The sequence below is a fragment of the Vicia villosa genome, linkage group LG6 (genome assembly GCF_029867415.1).
Source record: "Vicia villosa cultivar HV-30 ecotype Madison, WI linkage group LG6, Vvil1.0, whole genome shotgun sequence".
NCBI lineage: Eukaryota > Viridiplantae > Streptophyta > Magnoliopsida > Fabales > Fabaceae > Vicia > Vicia villosa.
In genome coordinates, this window is record NC_081185.1 from 161,143,887 (window position 1) to 161,162,660 (window position 18,774).

General features: G+C 32.7%; 2 protein-coding genes, 2 long non-coding RNA genes and 1 other non-coding gene across 6 annotated transcripts; 2 read left to right on the plus strand and 3 right to left on the minus strand.

Annotated features, from left to right (window-relative positions):
• Positions 1 to 7,560: 7,560 nt before the first annotated feature.
• Positions 7,561 to 8,424, minus strand: LOC131613019 (uncharacterized). Its single transcript, XR_009287541.1, has 3 exons — positions 8,206 to 8,424; positions 8,011 to 8,108; positions 7,561 to 7,863 (listed from the first exon to the last, which is right to left on the minus strand). It is a non-coding gene; the product is annotated as an uncharacterized LOC131613019 (long non-coding RNA).
• A 124-nt stretch (positions 8,425 to 8,548) lies between these two features.
• Positions 8,549 to 11,345, minus strand: LOC131613020 (uncharacterized). Of its 2 annotated transcripts, XR_009287543.1 has the most exons (9): positions 10,975 to 11,345; positions 10,703 to 10,833; positions 10,560 to 10,606; positions 10,394 to 10,462; positions 9,937 to 10,238; positions 9,438 to 9,859; positions 9,111 to 9,283; positions 8,808 to 8,959; positions 8,549 to 8,706 (listed from the first exon to the last, which is right to left on the minus strand). It is a non-coding gene; the product is annotated as an uncharacterized LOC131613020 (long non-coding RNA). The 2 variants fall into 2 exon arrangements; XR_009287542.1 differs by having other exon boundaries at positions 9,438 to 10,238.
• A 1,552-nt stretch (positions 11,346 to 12,897) lies between these two features.
• Positions 12,898 to 15,381, plus strand: LOC131613021 (MATH domain and coiled-coil domain-containing protein At3g58210-like). Its single transcript, XM_058884748.1, has 3 exons — positions 12,898 to 13,383; positions 13,495 to 13,664; positions 14,592 to 15,381. The coding sequence occupies exons 1-3, from the start codon at positions 13,265 to 13,267 to the stop codon at positions 15,350 to 15,352; spliced, it is 1,050 nt and encodes a 349-aa protein (XP_058740731.1). The 5' UTR covers positions 12,898 to 13,264; the 3' UTR covers positions 15,353 to 15,381.
• A 232-nt stretch (positions 15,382 to 15,613) lies between these two features.
• LOC131613022 (uncharacterized) lies at positions 15,614 to 18,307 on the minus strand. Its single transcript, XM_058884749.1, has 8 exons — positions 18,121 to 18,307; positions 17,853 to 18,050; positions 17,612 to 17,750; positions 17,284 to 17,354; positions 16,980 to 17,007; positions 16,809 to 16,899; positions 15,998 to 16,097; positions 15,614 to 15,852 (listed from the first exon to the last, which is right to left on the minus strand). Exons 1-8 carry the CDS (start codon positions 18,236 to 18,238, stop codon positions 15,758 to 15,760), a joined length of 840 nt encoding a protein of 279 aa, XP_058740732.1. The 5' UTR covers positions 18,239 to 18,307; the 3' UTR covers positions 15,614 to 15,757.
• Positions 18,308 to 18,378: 71 nt separating this feature from the next.
• On the plus strand, positions 18,379 to 18,451 carry TRNAR-CCU (transfer RNA arginine (anticodon CCU)). The gene has a single exon. It is a non-coding gene; the product is annotated as a tRNA-Arg (tRNA).
• Positions 18,452 to 18,774: the final 323 nt, after the last annotated feature.

The window sequence follows — 18,774 nt, forward strand, 5'->3', positions numbered from 1 at the left end:
CTAGTCTTTATATTATATAAATGGTTTAAACCGCTCACGAGTAACTCAACGCTTTATGCGGTTGACGGTTATATTAGATATCAACGGTGAGAGATGTAAGGAGAACATGATCATTTGTCCTCCTTAAAGATGAGGGTCCACCTATTCTGTATGGTGCATCCCAATAACATTCTCAAACCTAATGTTTCTCAAGTTGTTTCACCTATCGTAAATAAGATGGTAGATATTTGTGAGCATTTTGAAAAAGAAGAAGAGTTTGAATTACGTGAAGACATGTTGCAGTGGATTCGTATAGAGGCTACGAAACTAGGATTTGCTGTTGTGAGTGGAAGTTCACCAAGTACACCATTACACGAATTTAAGTTCACCGATTACACCCCAATTAAAATATGCATGAAATATTGCAGGAACTTGTACCTTATGGCGACAATCGCAAAGTTGTGAAGATCGAGTACCGCTCGCCATCTATTGACAAAGATGGGAAGCATGTGTTCATCAACCGTGAGCAGAAGAACGACACTGATATACGGGCTATGTGGAATATGTTTATCAGTTTTGAGGAGAAAGTTCTGATCGAGCTAGATGCAACTATTTCTAGATCGGTCGATGATATTATCATGATGTTGCAACGTTCACGTACGTAGACATTGATTTGTAATGTTTGATTTTTGTTAAAATCCTTAATGTATTTCCTATGTTTATGTTATGAATTGTATTTTGAGTTTGTGATATTGGTGTTATTCAATGATTTTTTTTTGTTTCTGTGTAGCACAAAATTGAAATTACTTCTCCTCATCAAAACCTGAAATTAAATTCCAGTTCTAAGTTCTAATGTATAGTTTATCAAATGTTGGTGCACACCGAAAATATACTCCCATTTTTAAGAGGCATTTAAGAAATTTCGCGTGGTGCGTAAGAAAAGCATGGGGTGGAATAAGAAATCCCACTTATGAATTTTCACTATGGTGAAGAAACACCCAATGTATTTTAAAAAGCAACCCTAAGAAAATTATCTACTTAATATAAATCTAACGTTGTTATGATACAACTCTAACCACATGTCATCATGATAGCAAACTTTGACAAAAATCCTAATTGTATTATTACTAATTTGACCCTATATAAATAATAACAATAATAATAATAATAATATTATATTTAAATAATAATAATATAATATCTAACTATTATTATTATAATAATAATAATAATAATAATAATAATAATAATAAATAATATTAATAATAATATAAGTATAATATTTAGCTAATTACAATTATATTGTTATAATGCTTTGGAGATTCTTAGAAAATAAACAAAGAAGTAAATAATATCAAACAATATGAAATTCACATATTTATGACTAAAATTTTAATTTACCAAAATTATGAATTTTTTAAAAATAATAATTATATTTTTTTATTGAACCAAAAAGTCATATAAATATATTATAATAAAACCAGTGCAATATACAAGTTATATATCTAGCATTAAAATACTATAAATTTAGTTTTTAAAATTTTTTAACAAAATATTCTTAAAGTTAGTATCAAAATTTTATTTTATTATGTTAATAGTATTATGAATGATTTTTTTTATAGTAAATAAAAGATAAAATTATATAAGAGAACAATATTAATAAAAAAAATATTATAATCTGATGTAATTGTTAAATGTTAACACTAATAATATTGTTTAACATGTTAATAATAAATTAAATATTACTTTTTAATAAATATTATAATTTTTAATTTTAAAATATCCATGCATGTGCGGGTTTACCATGTAGTTACCCTAATCATAATATATTTATGGTAATGATTAATCCACTCTAACTGTTAAAAATAATTTAAAGATATTATTATGTTTGTTTGTTATTATTTTAATATAAATAGACACTGTGGGAGTATCCAATTTCCTTATGGAGCGCTCTATCAAGTTCTAGGTTGACCTAGGTCGTCGCTTTCACAGCTATAGACTATTGTAATCTTGCTGCTTAGCTTTAGAGAGAGAAAGTCCAACTTCTCTCTAAAATTTATCGTGTGTCTCTATCCCACTCTTGTTTCATACTAGGGTTGGGGTTTTTTTTCCCCAGTTTTTTCTGGCTATCCCAAAGGAATTTTGGTCGTCTCTTCTCTAGTAGAAGCCTTAGTGTGGTTTGCTGGTGTTTGGGAGTTTCAGTTTCGCCATGAAGAAGTGGAGGAATATCCCATTGTCAAAGGAATAGGAAGAAGGAGTAATAGTAGCGGTGGACGAAGATTGCAGCGAAGATACTTTTCAACAAACCCTTGCGGGGAAGCTGTGGACAGATAACAACTTCAACTCCCGAGCTTTCATTAGTACAATGTTGGGGGCGTGGAAGCAGAAAAAACCGGTGGAAACCCAAGAGATGAGCAAGAACTAATTCTTGTTTAAGTTTGCGACGAAGAGAGATTTGGAAGGCGTTCTAAAGAATGGCCCATGGAGTTTTAACAGGAATTTGCTAGTATTGGATCAAGTGTCGGGAGAGGAGCAGCCATCAGATCTAAACATGCACTATGGTGTCTTCTGGGTTAGAATCTACGAGTTGCCGCTTATGTTCAGATCAGAAACGATGGCGAGAAAGATTGGGGGGACTCTGGGTATTTTTGATGAAATGGATCAAAAAGAAGCGCATCGCAATGGAAGATTCCTTTGAATCAAAGTGAAAATGGATCTGAAGCTACCTTTGAAAAGAGGCACGGTGGTGCGATTCAAAGAAAAGAACCTTAGAGTTCACTTCAAATATGAACGATTACCGAATTTCTGTTTTGCATGTGGAAGGATTGGCCACCAGCTTAAAGATTGTGAAGCTCTAGAGGAACTGGGAGAGGGAGGTTTTGAAGAACTGGATGAAAAAGATCTATCTTTGGGCTGTGGCTAAGAGCATCACCGTTACCTAGGGTTTCAGAGGAACAAAAGAAGAGGGAATTCAGCTCAAGTACTTGTAGTAGGAATGTTTTCAACATATCTTCAAGCCAGATCAAATTTGACAACAAAGGAAACGACAAAGAGGAAGAGGAAGTTGAACAACAGTGTTTCGTTGGCAATCCTAGCAGTGGGGATCATGGTACGAATAGAGCGGCTCCAAAGACCAACATTGTTAGAAATTGAATCGATCGCGGAATCCTTAGGAGCAGTGGACTTATCAAATAAAGACAAACATAAGGAGGAGGTTTCGAAGAAGGACGACATAGGATTTGCTATGGGAACGGGGACCTTTCCAAAATAGAGAAAATGGAGTAGGAAGAAACCAACGTAGCAAAGAGGCAAAGTTGCTCTTGCAGCCAAGATGGGTGACATGGGAAAGAGGCAATTAGTGGATGTCCCTATTGCCGAAGGAGCAATTGAGGAATTAGCACAAGTGACCAAGAAAAGACGACAACCAGCGGAGGAGGAAGGCTTTACCATTCAAAAACCAAAGGTGGTGTTGGAAGACCAGCACCGCCTACCCCAATGAAAATCCTGAGTTGGAACTGCAGGGGGTTGGGGAATCCTCGTGTAGTTCGAGCCTAGTTAAGGCTCATTCGTCTAGAAGATCCCAACTTAGTCTTCCTCATGGAAACAAGATTAAGAGGAAGAGAGGCTCAAAGAATAAAATTCAAGACTGGTTTCGAGTGCTTTCAGGCGGTTGATTGTAGAGGCTCTGGTAAAAGCAGAGCAGGGGGGCTTCTACTTTTGTGGAACGAGGAGACTAGAATTACGCTGAACTCCTTCTTTATGAACCATGTGGCTGGAAGGGTAGCTGAGAGTGATGATAGTCGGGCTTGGAGTTTTGCAGAAGTTTACAGCTTACCTGAAGAACACCCAAAAAAGAAACACATGGGATCTCATTATAAATGTGGCGAAGGAAATGGATAGTAGTTGGATATGCTTTGGAGATCTCAATGACATTTTTACTTGACAGTGAAAAGAAGGGGGAGCCATCAGAACGCCTTCCTAACTAGGTTGGGGTAGAAGTCTTGTTGAAGATGTTGGTTTACAGGATTTGGGATTTGAAGGCTATCCATATACTTGGTCCAATGGCAAACTCTTGAAGGCTAATATCCAATGTATACTTGATAGAGCCATGCGACTATGGGCTTGATTGATGATCATTCCCTATTAAAGTATCCCACCTCCCTAGATACGAGTCTGATCATGCGGCAATTAAAATAGAGATGGATGTTATACCGGAGAACCTCAATCAAAACCAAGATATTTATTTCGATTTGAGGAAGCATGGACTAAAGATAGAATGTGTGAAGAAGCAGTGAGGAACTGTGACCTATCAAGTTCTTGTAAATGGTCAACCTAGCAATGTTATTAAGCCTGAAAGAGGGCTCCGACAAGGAGACCCTCTTTCTCCTTACCTTTTTGTGTTATGTGCTGATGTTTTGTCAGGTATGCTTAGGAAGGAGGTTGTCTCGAAGCAAATTCACGGCATACAAGTGGCGAGGAAAGCTCTTGTGATCACTCACCTGCTGTTTGCAGACGACAGTCTGCTCTTTGCAAGAGCCTCAAGCACTGAGGCAGACAAGATTATGGAAACATTAAGGAAATATCAGGAATTGTCAGGACATATGGTTAATCTTGACAAGTCGGAAGCTTTGTTCAGTCGAAATATGGTGGACAAAGATAAAGAGTTGATATGCAATAGGATGGGTGTAAAGACGGTGGAAGCTTACTCAAGATACTTGGGATTACCGGCGCGTTTTGGTAGATCTAAGAAAACTATATTCTCTCAAGTCATTGACAAGGTGTGGAAGAAAATCAAAGGGTTGAAGGAGAAGGTCTTATCCAGAGCTGGGAAAGAAGTGTTGATTAAATCAGTGGCTCAAGCAATTCCCACTTATGTTATGGGCTGCTTCAAACTTCTAGAGGATTGTTGTAAAGAAATCGAGTCTCTCCTAGCTAGATTCTGGTGGGGATCATCAAAAGAGGAGAAAAATATATACTGGGTCAACTGGTCTAAATTGGCAAAATCTAAATTCGCTGGTGGTATGGGATTTCGAGAGATCAGGGATTTCAATGAATGTTTGTTGCGGAAGCAATACTGGAGGCTGATGACAGGTAGATCCTCTTTGTTTCAAAGAAATTTTAAGAGCAGATATTACCCTAGAACCTCAATCAGAGAAGCAAAGTTGGGTTACACACCTAGCTATGCTTGGAGGAGCATTTTAGGAGCCAAGGAACTTATAGATAAGGGGTCTAGATGGAGGATAGGAAATGGATAACAAGTTAACATTCTGGGAGACAACTGGATCTCGGTTTTAGTAGGTTTCAAGATCCATGAACATGTGAGGGGTATTGGAGAAGAAGCAAGGTTAGTGATCTCATTGATAAGGACTTATGATGCTGGAAGGAGTACATTCAGGGATGCTTTGGCCCAATGGTGACTTCCAATATTTGCAGTATCCCTCTATCTTGGAGTGAATTGGAGGATAAAATTATATGGTATATATTCAGTTAAGTTAGCAACAATTAGTTCCTCACGAAAGAAGAACGACCTCATCCACCAAAAGCTCCAAACAGGAGTTTCATTTTCCCTCATACCTATCTCTCTCTCACTCCCATCAAGGATAATCAGAGATTTTAAACAACCTAGAGAACCTATCCTTGAGGGGGAGCTAAAATCTCTTGAATTAGTTTAAGTGATGTTTGTAAATCTAAGAGCAAAGGTGGCTAGGGACTCGGGGACAAGGACAGTCCTGGGCCAGGGCAAGCAGGCCCACAGCCCAGGGCCTCATAAAAATGGGAGCCTCATATTAAATGGTGCAACAATTAACATAAATTCAACTCCAGCGTGTTGGCTTTGTTCCGTGAGTTTAACCACTAGGTGGTCCGTTCGATCTTTTTGTAATATCTTTTCAATTGTTTACAAATACTTCTATTTGGTACAATTAAATTAAATGTATATTTGTTTTCAAAAACTGGCACAATTGTATGTAATTTTATTTTTCAATTGTTTTAAAAAAATTTCCATATTTTATAATATGGGTCATGCTAACGTGTGCCCTAAGGGCACATGTTAAAGATACTATAATTAGAAAAAGTTAAATGTAATTAAATGCAATAGAGTCATATTTAAAGTTTCAATACATTGAATGCACGCGTTCCAAGAAAATATTTCCATAAATATTTCATTAACTTGTGTCCTTGGGGCACATGTTAGCTTTTCCCTTATAATATTAAAATAAATCATGGATAGTGTGCTAAACAACCATGGTCATATTAAAAATTTATTAATATTAATATTATTTTTACTAAATTATTATGATTAAATATATATAATTAGATTAATATATTTAAAATATTTTTGAACAAGAATTTTTATATATATATATATATATATATATATATATATATATATATATATATATATATATATATATATATATATATATATATATATATATATATATATATATATATATATACTAGTATTTAGACCCGTGCGAGGCACGGGTTAAATGTTTTAGAATATTTAAAAAATACTTAAAATTGAAATTTATTATTTATTATTATTTATTTAAAATTTATGGAACTAATATAAAATTTATAGTAAGCAAATATTTTTAAAATTATATTAATGATTAATTATCATAAAAATATTAATGCTATAAAAAATTAGTATTTACATGAGTTAAAAGACAAAAGAAAAATAGCAAGACATAATTCAGACGTGTTAAATTAAAAGACGAAAGAAAAATAGCAAGACATAATTCAAACGTGTTAAATTAAATATTTGATTGTTATAACTAAAAAACAATTTGATATAATTTCAAAAATGTTTGGTTATTTTTTTTAAAAGAAAACAAAAGACCAAATACACATCTATTATGTTTATTTTTTTAATAATTACAATTTATTAACAAAACTAAATCAAATGAATAAGAAATAAATAAAAATATAGAATTAAAGAAAATATATAAAATTATAGAATCAATTCTACTTGGAATTCCTTCATTTAATAATTTTTTTATAGAAACTAAATAATCCAACTCTATTTAATGATTTCTTTCTATAAACCAAATGATCCAACTTTATTATTTTTTACTTCTAAATTTAGCTTTTGTGAAATATTAAAAAGAAAATCATACTATTTATAACTCCAATATTTTTACTATAACTCTAATATTTTTAATACTTAAATCATTTAATAATGGTATGAAACATATAATATATTAACAAATACAGAATTTAAACCAAATTCATTTCAAATAATCTTAGTAACTTATATTTTAAGAAGAAAATAAATAAATAAATTTCATTCAATACGTATAAAAGATAATATAGTAGACCTATGTAATGAATTGATGGACAATATCATCAGACCTATAAATTATGCATAAATTGATGTTACAACTGTCAAAAGTCTTTTTATAAAAAAATTAATAGAATTAAAAAAGCTGATAGTATAGAAGTCACAACAACTCATAACTTCTGGCAGTAAAATGCAAAATTGTTTTGCCATTACTTCTAGTCATGGCTGCCAACCTACCGCCTTTTTCTAATAAAAATTTCATAAGTGAACTTCTTCAGTACCTAAACGAAATAAAATAAGCAAGTAAACAAAATAAAATAAATATATTTATTATATAATAATCACGAAAATATGGCACATATGCTGCCACTAATTCAAATGAATTTTCATATCATCAATAGATTAGTAACAAACATCAAAATCATATATCTCTTGTGTTCCTTTGTGGCTGCTTCCCAGACTTTTTCATTCTGCACGAATAGCAGCATGAACCTTCTTGTAAGGTTCCTCAATTCCGTGATTTCCGTCAGCTTCTATCCCTTTCTTGATATATTGATGAAGTGAGTATGATATTTTTATGGTTCTTCTTTAATCAATGTCTACAAAATAATATATCAATGTTGATAAAAAAAGTCATCAAAACAACATATGATGAATTACTTAGCGACCAAATAAAAAAGATGGGCAAAAACACTAACAGAAGCATAAATCAAGTCCAAGCACAAGTTTAACAATTTACACATTACCTTCAATATTCTACATCTCTGTTTAAGATCTTGCAAATTCTTTTGCATATCTTCTGCAGCAGCTGCATCATTTTCGACCTTCATTGTCTTGTATCTGACTGCAAAGTTCAATCTAAGTTAGCATTTTAATGTTAAATTCATATCAAAGAAATTGAAATCTTAAACAACTTTTAACCCGCTATTAGTGTGTATTACTTCTCCATGTTTCTTCTACATTTTAAAGGCATAGTCTCTATTTCTCTTTCTCTTTATGGTGCTAAGCAGTAAGTGAGTCAAGCTTTATTTCTAAACTCATTATCAGCTGCTTGACACTTTCAAGGGCAGTGTCTCTGAAATTAATAAAATGAGAGGTGGTGTCTCCACATTAAACAACAAAAAAAGGTAACTACTATTAATCCCCAAACCAAAGCACAAATCAATGGCACAAATCAATGGCACAAATCAATGGCAAAAAAGAATGATGCAAATATAAAATTTCATAATCTTATTCCAAAGAATATAATCTATAATAGTAAAGATATTAATTCATTAAGTTGTACATAAACGAAAGAACTAAAGCATCATAAAACAGTAATAGTTTTAGCTACTCCATGGAATCAAAACTGAAAGAATATTGGTTCGAAGTTTTCAATAGTTGCAGCAGAAAGATGACCGGTACTTCTAGAAGCATCAAAACTCACCACTTAATTTTTCCACCTATTACAAATAAGATATAAATTCATTAATTCAAACAAAATGTCTAAACTCAGAAGCCAATATATCAATATTTAAACAAATACTACATGTATATCATAAACCTCATCAATCCAAGTAGGATCTGAGTTCAATCAAAGGACAGGAATTTTGCCATCCATTAAATGGCGGGCCAGCGGAAGAGTTCCATCACCACCAGTTGCAACAACCAGGTCCAATTGTTTCCAAGCACTACTTTCCGTTCAACTGACTTTTTCTGCATTTTACAAAAAGACCACTTGAGTACTGATACTCTACCGCATACCACACGTTCAATAAGTATATTGGTAAACAACTATATCTTAAGCTTTTTCGAATAAAAAATTATTGCAACATGTTATTGGTGGTTCTGGTTGATTTTACTTTACCAGCGGCGGCAAAAGTGGCAGTTCAATGGCTTTGATAAATCCAATGCATCTAGCCCAATGTGTTTCCAATATCTACAACATTACCTATAGTACATGATATCCATAGTGAAAAGCCTCTGGTTCACGGGCCACTGATGTTGTAGGCACCCTATCGATCTGCAGTAGAATAAAATCTAGAAAGGAATAGCAAACAACATATTATGATCCATGAGTATGTCATTAAAAAATAAATTTGAAAAACTTCAAACCAAGCACGCGAGAATAGATTTACATAAATCAAGATACATGAAGTGATTTAAAAAACCACCGATGGCAGCCAACACTCACCACTGTTAAATGCAACCCTGAGTACTTGATTTTTTAGCTTCATGAGCAGCCAGTTAAAACAAAGTAGTAAGTTGTGGTTGATTGCTAGCTGTAGTAGCCGAAAGCCCTCGCATTGCTGCAATTGTTGACTCAACTTTGCTGCTAAATTATTTTCTCAGCTTTAATCATTATTAAAATGCAACAAACATAAAAGTTCAGTACACACTTTCTGCATCCACCTAGAAATAGTGTTTCAAATATTTATATGGAACACATGAAAACCCTGAAAAAGAATTTATATTGCCCTATATGCTAATGTCTAAATCTAGATAGCACGTCAACATTCCATTACTCATGTGCTCATACGGTAAGCAACCGAACCCCAGACACGTTTCAAATAGAAGAACCATGTTTGGATGCCTTATGCTTATCACAACTTCAATCTACATGAATCAAATGTCAAATAATAATTAATTGATTCATTTAAATAATATTTAATTTAAATCAATAATTTGCATACCTTGGTTGAAATTGCAACCATCCTTGAGCTGCACAGGGTTGCAACACTTTTATTGCAAATGCAGTGAGAACTAATTCAGCCCTATAGACTGGTCCATAACATACTTCACCAACTTCAGTGAGTTGGAAAAGTATTTTGTCGCTTCTTCTATTTCCTCAATAGTGTATCTTCGATACTGCATAATTATACAACCCAAAACAGTCATAGCACATATGCAATTTCAGAACCAAGTCACTGCTTATCCATGTCACAATTAAAATTCTCTTCCAATACAATAAGAAGCCATCACTTCATACACAATCCTACACACACACACAAAATCCAGTTCAAGCCAAATTAGAGAAAAACAAAGGTATGTACATACATCTAATTCAATTTAGTGCATTTAAAAACCGATATCACCATATATTTGTATGCACAAATTCAAAAATTCAAACACAGTGCCGGTTCCAATCACCTTTCCATGAGTATTCCCTTCATTTGCTAGCAGCTGCATCTCTTTTTGCTCTTTCTTTCACTTCATCCTCTGCAAATATCAGCAAACATAAGAATTAAAAGAGAAAACAATAAACCAAATTCAAATTTCAAATGATCATATTTAGGTAAGAAAAACTCGGTCATACCCTGTTAGATTCAAAAGTCAGCGGTAAAACCCGATCAAGTCTAAATCCTGAAAAACAAACCTCCAAATCATCAAATCAACCACAAACCCAAACCCTTGATCAAATGTCAAAAACCACATAATTTAATTTTACCATTCACAAACCTTTCTGGCTACTGAGATGAAATCCTATATGATGTAGCCTTAATTTGATTCAATATATTGCAGAGAAAAGGGATGAAATAATTTGATTTATAAAAACAGTCGTGGAGATGAACAAATACACAGATCTAAACCTGAAACAAACATTAACCATAAGTAACAAAAGAATAAAAATCAGAAATAAACCCTCAAACATAACAATAAACTAATTAGATTTATGAAAACAACCATGGAGATGAACAAATACACAGATCTAACCCTAAAACAAACATTACCCATCATCATCATTGCACTTTCACCGAATCAAGCTTGGACAGAAACACACAATACAACAACACAAATCACCGATTCCGTATCACCATCATCATCAAACCAACAAACAACGAATTAGAAATCGAAAAGAGGAGAAGAAGATATTGAGACCGAGAGTTCGTCGGAGAAGAGAACTCGTATGAGTTCTTCGGCCGTCGGGTTTGTAATGGACGCGAGGTTGAGACGGCAGAGAACACGACTGAGAGAGAAAATGGAGCGCCGCCGCTGCATGTGTTGTTTCCGAACATGATGAAATTGAAGTTGGAGTGAAAGCGTTTTGAGTTTTGAATTTGTATTGAGATACGATACCTCGAGCGTTTCACTTTCTTATCAATTTATTTGCTCTTCCCCAAATATTCATGTTTATCGTGTAACCCTTGAAAGAAAAAATGATGTTTTAGCTTCTCACTCATTAAGACAAATGCATTTATTCATTTAATAAAATAATTAATTGAATAAAAAATAATAATATTAATTGAATTGAGAATAACTTTCCATTAATAGAATGTTTAGAAAATTTGAAAAAGTGTAACAAAGCACCAGAGAGTGCCACATGTCTCACTTGCCAAAGAACTCCTTTAGAAATATTATTATCTATGATATATATATATATATATATATATATATATATATATATATATATATATATATATATAAGGATCCATATTTATTAGGGTCCATTTTTATTATTAGTCTGGGGGCTGTAAAATGTTGGGACCGGCCCTGCTCGGAGAGTTAGAGATCTTCACTTGATCAGCTTACCTCTTATGCTAAATGGAGGTGGCACTTTATTTCAAGTAGGGGTGGAAATAGGCTAGGCTAGGCTTTAGAAGGCCTGAGCCTGACCTACGGTAAATTTAAAAGGCCTAAGTCTGGCCTAAGACCTATCATAGGCTCAATTTTTTGGCCTGGCCTAGCCTTTTTAAAAGCCTGGGCTGGCCTGAAAGCCTATTTAAAAAGCCTGTATTTCATTAAAGTTTTCAATTAATATATATAATTTAAGAAGTCTTGTAGGTCGGCCTATATATACATATATAAGTGAACCTATTTAGCATTTCTATATATATATATATATATATATATATATATATATATATATATATATATATATATATATATTTATTTATTTATTTATTTATTTATATATAGGGTAGCCTATTTAGCTTTTTTCTCTAATATATATGCATACATGAACCGACTTATTTAACATATACTACCTCCGTTCCTTTTTATAAGAGACAAGTCATTTTTTAGGTTCATTGAATAACTAATGTATTTGGTCTCTTTATAGACTAGATACATTGATTATTCAATGAATCTAAAAAGTGAATTTTCTCTTATAAAAAAGAACAGAGGTAGTATCTAATAAATATGAAAATATAGGCCGGCCTATAAGGCTTCATAGGCTTTTTTAATAGCCTAAGCCTGGCCTATTTAATAAAATAGGCTTTTAAAAAAGCCTAAGCCTGGCCTATTTAATAAAATAGGCTTTTAAAAAAGCCTAAGTCTGACCTCTTTATTAAATAGGCCTGGCCTAGACCTATGTAGGCTGGGCCGTAGGCCCCTGTAGGCCGGTCTGGCCTATTCCCACCCCTAATTTCAAGTGACTCGGGTCTATGGAGAGGTATTATTTGCGTCCAGTATGGTAACTTTATTGTCTCTTCTCTAAGGGGTGACATAGATTCAGGCTTTCGGAATTGTTAAGCTTGGTGGAAAGAAATATATCCAATTAAATTAAAGCGGTAAAAAGAAATATAAATTACTTATTGTAGATATAAAATATTTATGATAAGATTTTTATTGTCTACGTATGAAACTATTAAAAAGGTTTCATTAAAAAAATTCTACTATTATAAACGATGAGTTTCTGTTTTGGATAACCGGATTTTGTTTATGACTTTTGATCTTCATATTCTGCAAGTATTTCATTTTGGAAAGAGAGTATAGATTAGTCTACTAGATTTTGCTCCTAGGGAATTCTGCATCTCTCAACTTCTCAATTTTAGTTTTTAATCAATTGAAAACATCCACTCATGAAGTATAGTAATAAGTTGTGTCTTCTCGGGACCTGGCTTGCATTTACTGTAGCCTTACACAAACGATAAGCTTTTGTTTTGTATAACCCAATTCCAATTCTGTTGGTCTTTTGATCTTCCTCATTTTCTTATATAAATTCTATCACCTTTATTTGTTCTCTTAACAAAAAATATATTGGTATTTGTGTGTTTTCTAGCAATAGCAGAGTTTGGAGAAATGGAGCATGGACAATCTGAAAAGTTTGAGAAATTTACATGGAAGGTTGAGAACTTCTCTAAGTATAACACCATTCTTGATGTTTACTCCGAACCTTTTATCATAGGTGGATATCCATGGTATGACGTTCAAACGAATAAATTTTTACCACTGAAAACAAAGTTAAGTGATTTGGAATTTTTTGTTTTGTTTCTTTAAAATGATCTGATTTGAACTTGGTTTTGATTTAGGGAGATTATTTTTAATCAAAGGGGTTATGAGTATGCCTGTGAAGGCGACTTATCAATTTTTTTAAGTGCTGTGGAAACTGCTAATATGTCTGAAGGATGGAGCAGACATGTGAGATTTAAGCTGTTCTTAGTTAACCAGATTGAAAGTAACGAATCAATCATACCAGAAGGTATTTTTCTCTTTTTTCTTTATGCTGTTTCATTTTCTTCCCATATTAATAAGGTAAAGGTGTGAATGCATACAATAATTTGTGGCAATAGGAATCGAATCACTATGTATAATTTTTTATTAGAATATCTCTGTTGTCTTTCTAATTTAAGAGGGAATTTTACATATACAACGATCACAACAACCAAGTTTTATCCTACTAAGAGGGATCAACTATTTGGATCAATTTGCGTCATAATATTATATTCAAGAGTTTTACAAATGCATTGAAAAACACAAGTACTCTTTTGCTTATATTAATATTTTAATTTAAAGACTTATAAAATGATCTACTTATTGTAGAAAGAAAATATGTTTAATAAGATTTTCCATGGTCTAATATGAACCTCTCTTCAATGGTTTTATAAGTAAAGTTTTACTTATTTTTAATTATTATTTATTAAAAAATATTTATAAAAAAGTATTTTTCAAAGACCATCTTTGAAATTTTTTGGGTGTTTTATATTGTACAAATCCAAGATGGTCATGTAAAATGACAAATAATTTAATTAAGGAAATATTGTAAGCAAACTACACAAGATTGCAATAATTTAATTAAGGAAATATTGTAAGCAAACTACACAAGATTGCTTTTCTCAATATTTGTCTTATAGTATGGTATATTGTTGAATTAACATGTACAAATCTTTTGTTTCTCAACAATTTGATAGAGAGAGAAATGTGTTGCTTTGATTGAGATTTACATTCTTTTTTATAAGCATTTCCTTTGATAGGTGGTTGATGTGTTTCAATTAATGTCTGATTGATTGGAATTATCCGAGTTCAATAATTGAAACAATAGTTATCCATATTTTATTACATTAGAAGCAGTTTCTTTGGTAATCCATTAGAAGCATTTAAATTGACTCTCGATACATGTATTTCCCAGAGGATGAAGTAGAATTCAATGCAAATTCTAGTATATGGGGTACTGAATGCTTCGTGACTTCAAGTGAGCTTCATGATCCTCTTTGTGGATTTCTTGTGAAAGATACGTGTATTATTGGTGCAGAGGTTTTTATTTGCAACTCAAAAAATGAGAGGCAAGTGAATCAGACATCTAGCTTAACTAGATCCCATCAATCTGGAAGTCAAACAGTACAAATGGAATCTGAAGTTCTAAGGCCTAAGCTTGACGAAAATAATGACCAAAATCTAGGCAAACCTGTGGATTTCAAGGATTTTGGACAAATAGAAGAAGCGTTAGTTCCATTGTTAGAAGAAATTTGTGCTCAGCACCCTTCACTTATTAAGTGCCAGCAGAAAAGAAGTCACAAGTTTAGGGAATGGGCTTTCAATGCTCTCGGCAGAGTTCTTTATTTTCTTAAGACTAGAAAGATGAAAGATATGAATGACGTAGCTTGTAAGGAACTGCAAATTTTTTGGGAGGAACTTGAACACTTTGGTTTTGACTTGACATGGCTTGAGCCTCATGTTCAATCAGCTTTAGGAATGAAGAGATATTTGGAAAAATTAAAGGAGGTAGAAAAACTAAAAGATAATAAAGTAGTTATTGAATTGGAAATTATGAGGATGAAGGCAAAGATGGTTGCTCTTGAGGTAAATCTGCATGCTATCAAAGATTTGTTGGAAGCAGAAGACTTTGAAGAGAGAGATTTGGATGTTGAACTAGGAGTTGTGAACCCCTAAACATATAAGATAAATATGCATGTTGACAATGATGGATTTTCTTTTCTTGAATTTTTTATTAAACAATTGTATGAAAACATACATTTCCTTTCCTAATTAACAAGTTTTTCCTTATTTCCTTTGTCAGCTTTTGGTTATATAGAAGTCTCATGAAGTATAGAGAACTTAAAAGAATGAGTCCTTATTTCCTTATTTCTTGTACAAATTAGAGAACTTAAAAATGAAATGGAACATATTTAAAAATCCAAAATGATAGGAAATTAGAACACTTCAAATATGTAACTGGTAATATAAGTAATGTACTGTGTTTATCTAAGTTGTTTGTGCTTCTTAGAATGTTATATAACAAAACAAACACAACAGCAAATCAGAGGATGGCAAATGTTTTCCATTGCATCTCATATTCTACAATATTCTATACGATAATAGACCGTCAATTACCTCAACAACCATATGATTCATGCGCACTAAAAGCAGCAAATATGATCTTGCTTTAGGTCCTGAAATAACAGACAGTGTCACAAATGATAAGTTTGAATAAAAAATATCTCCCAATTGCAGGTCATATGGATGATTGAACTATGCAAAGAGCGATCTTGTAATGGAAATAAATGACAAGCACAAAAGAAGACAAAATAAGACTACCTAAATCAAACGAAGGAATATCATCTTGACCGAAGAAGTTGCATCCGCTGGTCTTCTTGCTTAGACCTGAATTGATCTTATCAACGGCTACAAGTAGATCCTAGGAAGCCAAATCACACAAAGAAACCAGAGGAAAATTGAGGAATTAAGGCTATCTGGTTAAGGCTAACAAAATATCAGTCCAGTATACTATTTTTTTTTACAGTATCTAGAACCTCATGTCATAAAGTAAAAAAAATTAAATGAGCGTGCAAGCTCATTCTCGTAGAAGCATCATCTTCTCACAAAAGAATCAACAAATATGCCTGTGATACATGATGCTGATGTCCAGAAACTTTAAGCATGATTGTTGAATTAGTATGCAACTGTTAATAGGCCAGCCCTTTTACATATACTCCTATATAACCTACCATGGTAGTTAGGGGTTTTCACCTCATGACTGTTTAGTTTGTTTAAGGAAATACTTCTGTTTTAATTAACAGTTATAAATATGACATATCAGTTTACTTATCTTTGGTTTTGTAAACATTTATATAAGATTGTTAAAACAACACAAATTCCACTAGTTACATAAATATTTTAAAATAGAAAATAACATGACGTTTTTACAAATATTGATAAGAATAGAAAATAACATGACGTTTTTACAAATATTGATAAGAATAGAAAATAAATGTGTTTTCTTGAATAAAAAACAGGCCCTTAGTTGGGCAAAACCCAGTTAGTTACCCTTCATCACTGTGCTTATGAAGAACTAACATCCCTTTGGAATACTAACACGTATAATACTGAAAGCCATAAAGAACCTCACCTCCCATGATGCTAGATCCTTCATATAGGTGGGAAGACATTCAAATTCGCTCTTTAATACCTTCAAAGCGGGGCTGGGAGCATCAGGTACTCTGTTGACTCATAACTTAGAGAGTGAGAATCGTGCAGGAATTATCAATAGAAATGCAAATATCAACAAATTTTAACTTACTTCTCAAGTTCTGGTGAAGGTACATTATCTGCAAACGAGGATAAAGAAAGATAGTCTTAGAAAAGGTAATTAGCAACATAGAATTAATTTGAGAAGTTAAGGCTAGTCTAATTCTCAACAAAAAGACAGGTCGTAGGACCTTCACTGAAAATACCAATAAACAATTTAGAGAAAAGTCGTGTGATATATAACACATAGCCTAAAAACAAGTATCACTAGGGAAAATGAAACATAACAAGAAAAGAAGAGAAACTTGCAGCTAATAGAAGCATAAAAATGGAATTCTCAAGTTGTATCCACTAACCTTCCAATGCTAACCTGGCTAGACTTGCATCTGATAGCCCAAGCTGTTTCAAACTCATAGATTCATCAAATCTAAAAACAGTTAAATGACATAACAAGTTTTTCAAGAACAATAATCAATCAAACTTCTCAACGGAATTTAGTAAGCAATCTATTCCAAAGCTGTAACATCAAATCTCAAAAGGAAAATAATAAATGAATTGTGAATTGAAAAGAGAAATATGTGTTTTATTTGCAACTATGCAGGACTTAATATCAAATTGATTCAAAAGCTGGAACACTGTATGAAAACTTATAAAAACTAAATGAATTCCATAAGATTAGGATACAAATCGTCATCTTCGTAATTCTTGAAGCCAGAATCAGCCACAGAGAGTGATCCATAAAAAGAAGAGAGACTATCCAATTTATCATCGGAAGCATGAGAATGCATTTCGAAAACTTCGTCTTCCTCTGCAATATTCGAAGCTAAATCCAGAAAATGAAATGAATTACAATCAAAATTTAAGCAGAAAATTACCACCAGACAGAAGAAAAAAAACGTAACAGAATTTGAATTTTGAAAAATACCTGGAACGTAGCCGTAGGTTTTAAGACGATCTTCGAGTTGAACCATATCGGTTTGATTTATCTTATACAGTTCGTTGCAGTGACCTAAAAGCTCTTGGAAAGAAACGGTACTGGACATTGATTCGAGCATTTCGAGATCGGAGGTTGCGGTTGATACATGGCGATTGAGGGATTGAATGAAGGTAGAAGATGCAGAATCTGTTGCAATAATTGAAGGATTTAGATTTTAAAGGAAAAAAAGGGAAATTAGAGAGAGTGAAAAGATTACCGAGAGGAATAGGTCTTCGATCGATGGATTGTTTGAGTGCATTGGTAGAGGATTGAAGATGATTGCAGAATGACGATAATTCGTTGCAGAAGCTGGAGATTTGATCCTTTGACATCATTGGATTAGTTCTTCTTCCCTCTTTTGGGTATTTGAATTTCTTATAGGGTTTATGTTTGTGCGGGAATTCCACTAAAACAAAATAAACTGTTTTAACCTTTGATGATTAAAGTATGTGACCGTAAAATAATCATCACAAGTGCGCCTGTAGCTCAGTGGATAGAGCGTCTGTTTCCTAAGCAGAAAGTCGAAGGTTCGACCCCTTCCTGGCGCGATATATATTTTATCCATCGTTGGCAAGTGAATCTTCATGTTTTTTTGGGACAAAGTCATTCAGCAATTTTATTATTTTAAAATTATTTATTATAAGTATTCATTTATTTTTTTGAGATTTGATTATGTTTTGTTTTTTTCTATTCAAATGTAATGGCATGGGTTAAATAGTCAAACTCCAAATACATCACCGATTTTTTTAAAGATTTATAATTTTATATATAGTAAGTTATAATTTGGGAATAGATGGATATACACAACATTATTAGCTATTATTATTTAAAAATCAATTTTTCTAATCATGTTTACTCAATTTCTTCAAAT

Excerpts from the sequence above, each read along its gene's own strand:
- LOC131613022 (XM_058884749.1), bottom strand. The coding sequence starts at position 18,238 with ATGATGTCAAAGGATCAAATCTCCAGCTTCTGCAACGAATTATCGTCA. Across the intron at positions 18,051-18,120 it reads TCGAAGACCTATTCCTCTCG|ATTCTGCATCTTCTACCTTC; the intron begins GTAATCTTTTCA and ends TTATTGCAACAG. Across the intron at positions 17,355-17,611 it reads AATTACGAAGATGACGATTT|ATTTGATGAATCTATGAGTT; the intron begins GTATCCTAATCT and ends AACTGTTTTTAG.
- LOC131613021 (XM_058884748.1), top strand. The coding sequence starts at position 13,265 with ATGGAGCATGGACAATCTGAAAAGTTTGAGAAATTTACATGGAAGGTT. Across the intron at positions 13,384-13,494 it reads ATCATAGGTGGATATCCATG|GGAGATTATTTTTAATCAAA; the intron begins GTATGACGTTCA and ends GTTTTGATTTAG. Across the intron at positions 13,665-14,591 it reads CGAATCAATCATACCAGAAG|AGGATGAAGTAGAATTCAAT; the intron begins GTATTTTTCTCT and ends TGTATTTCCCAG.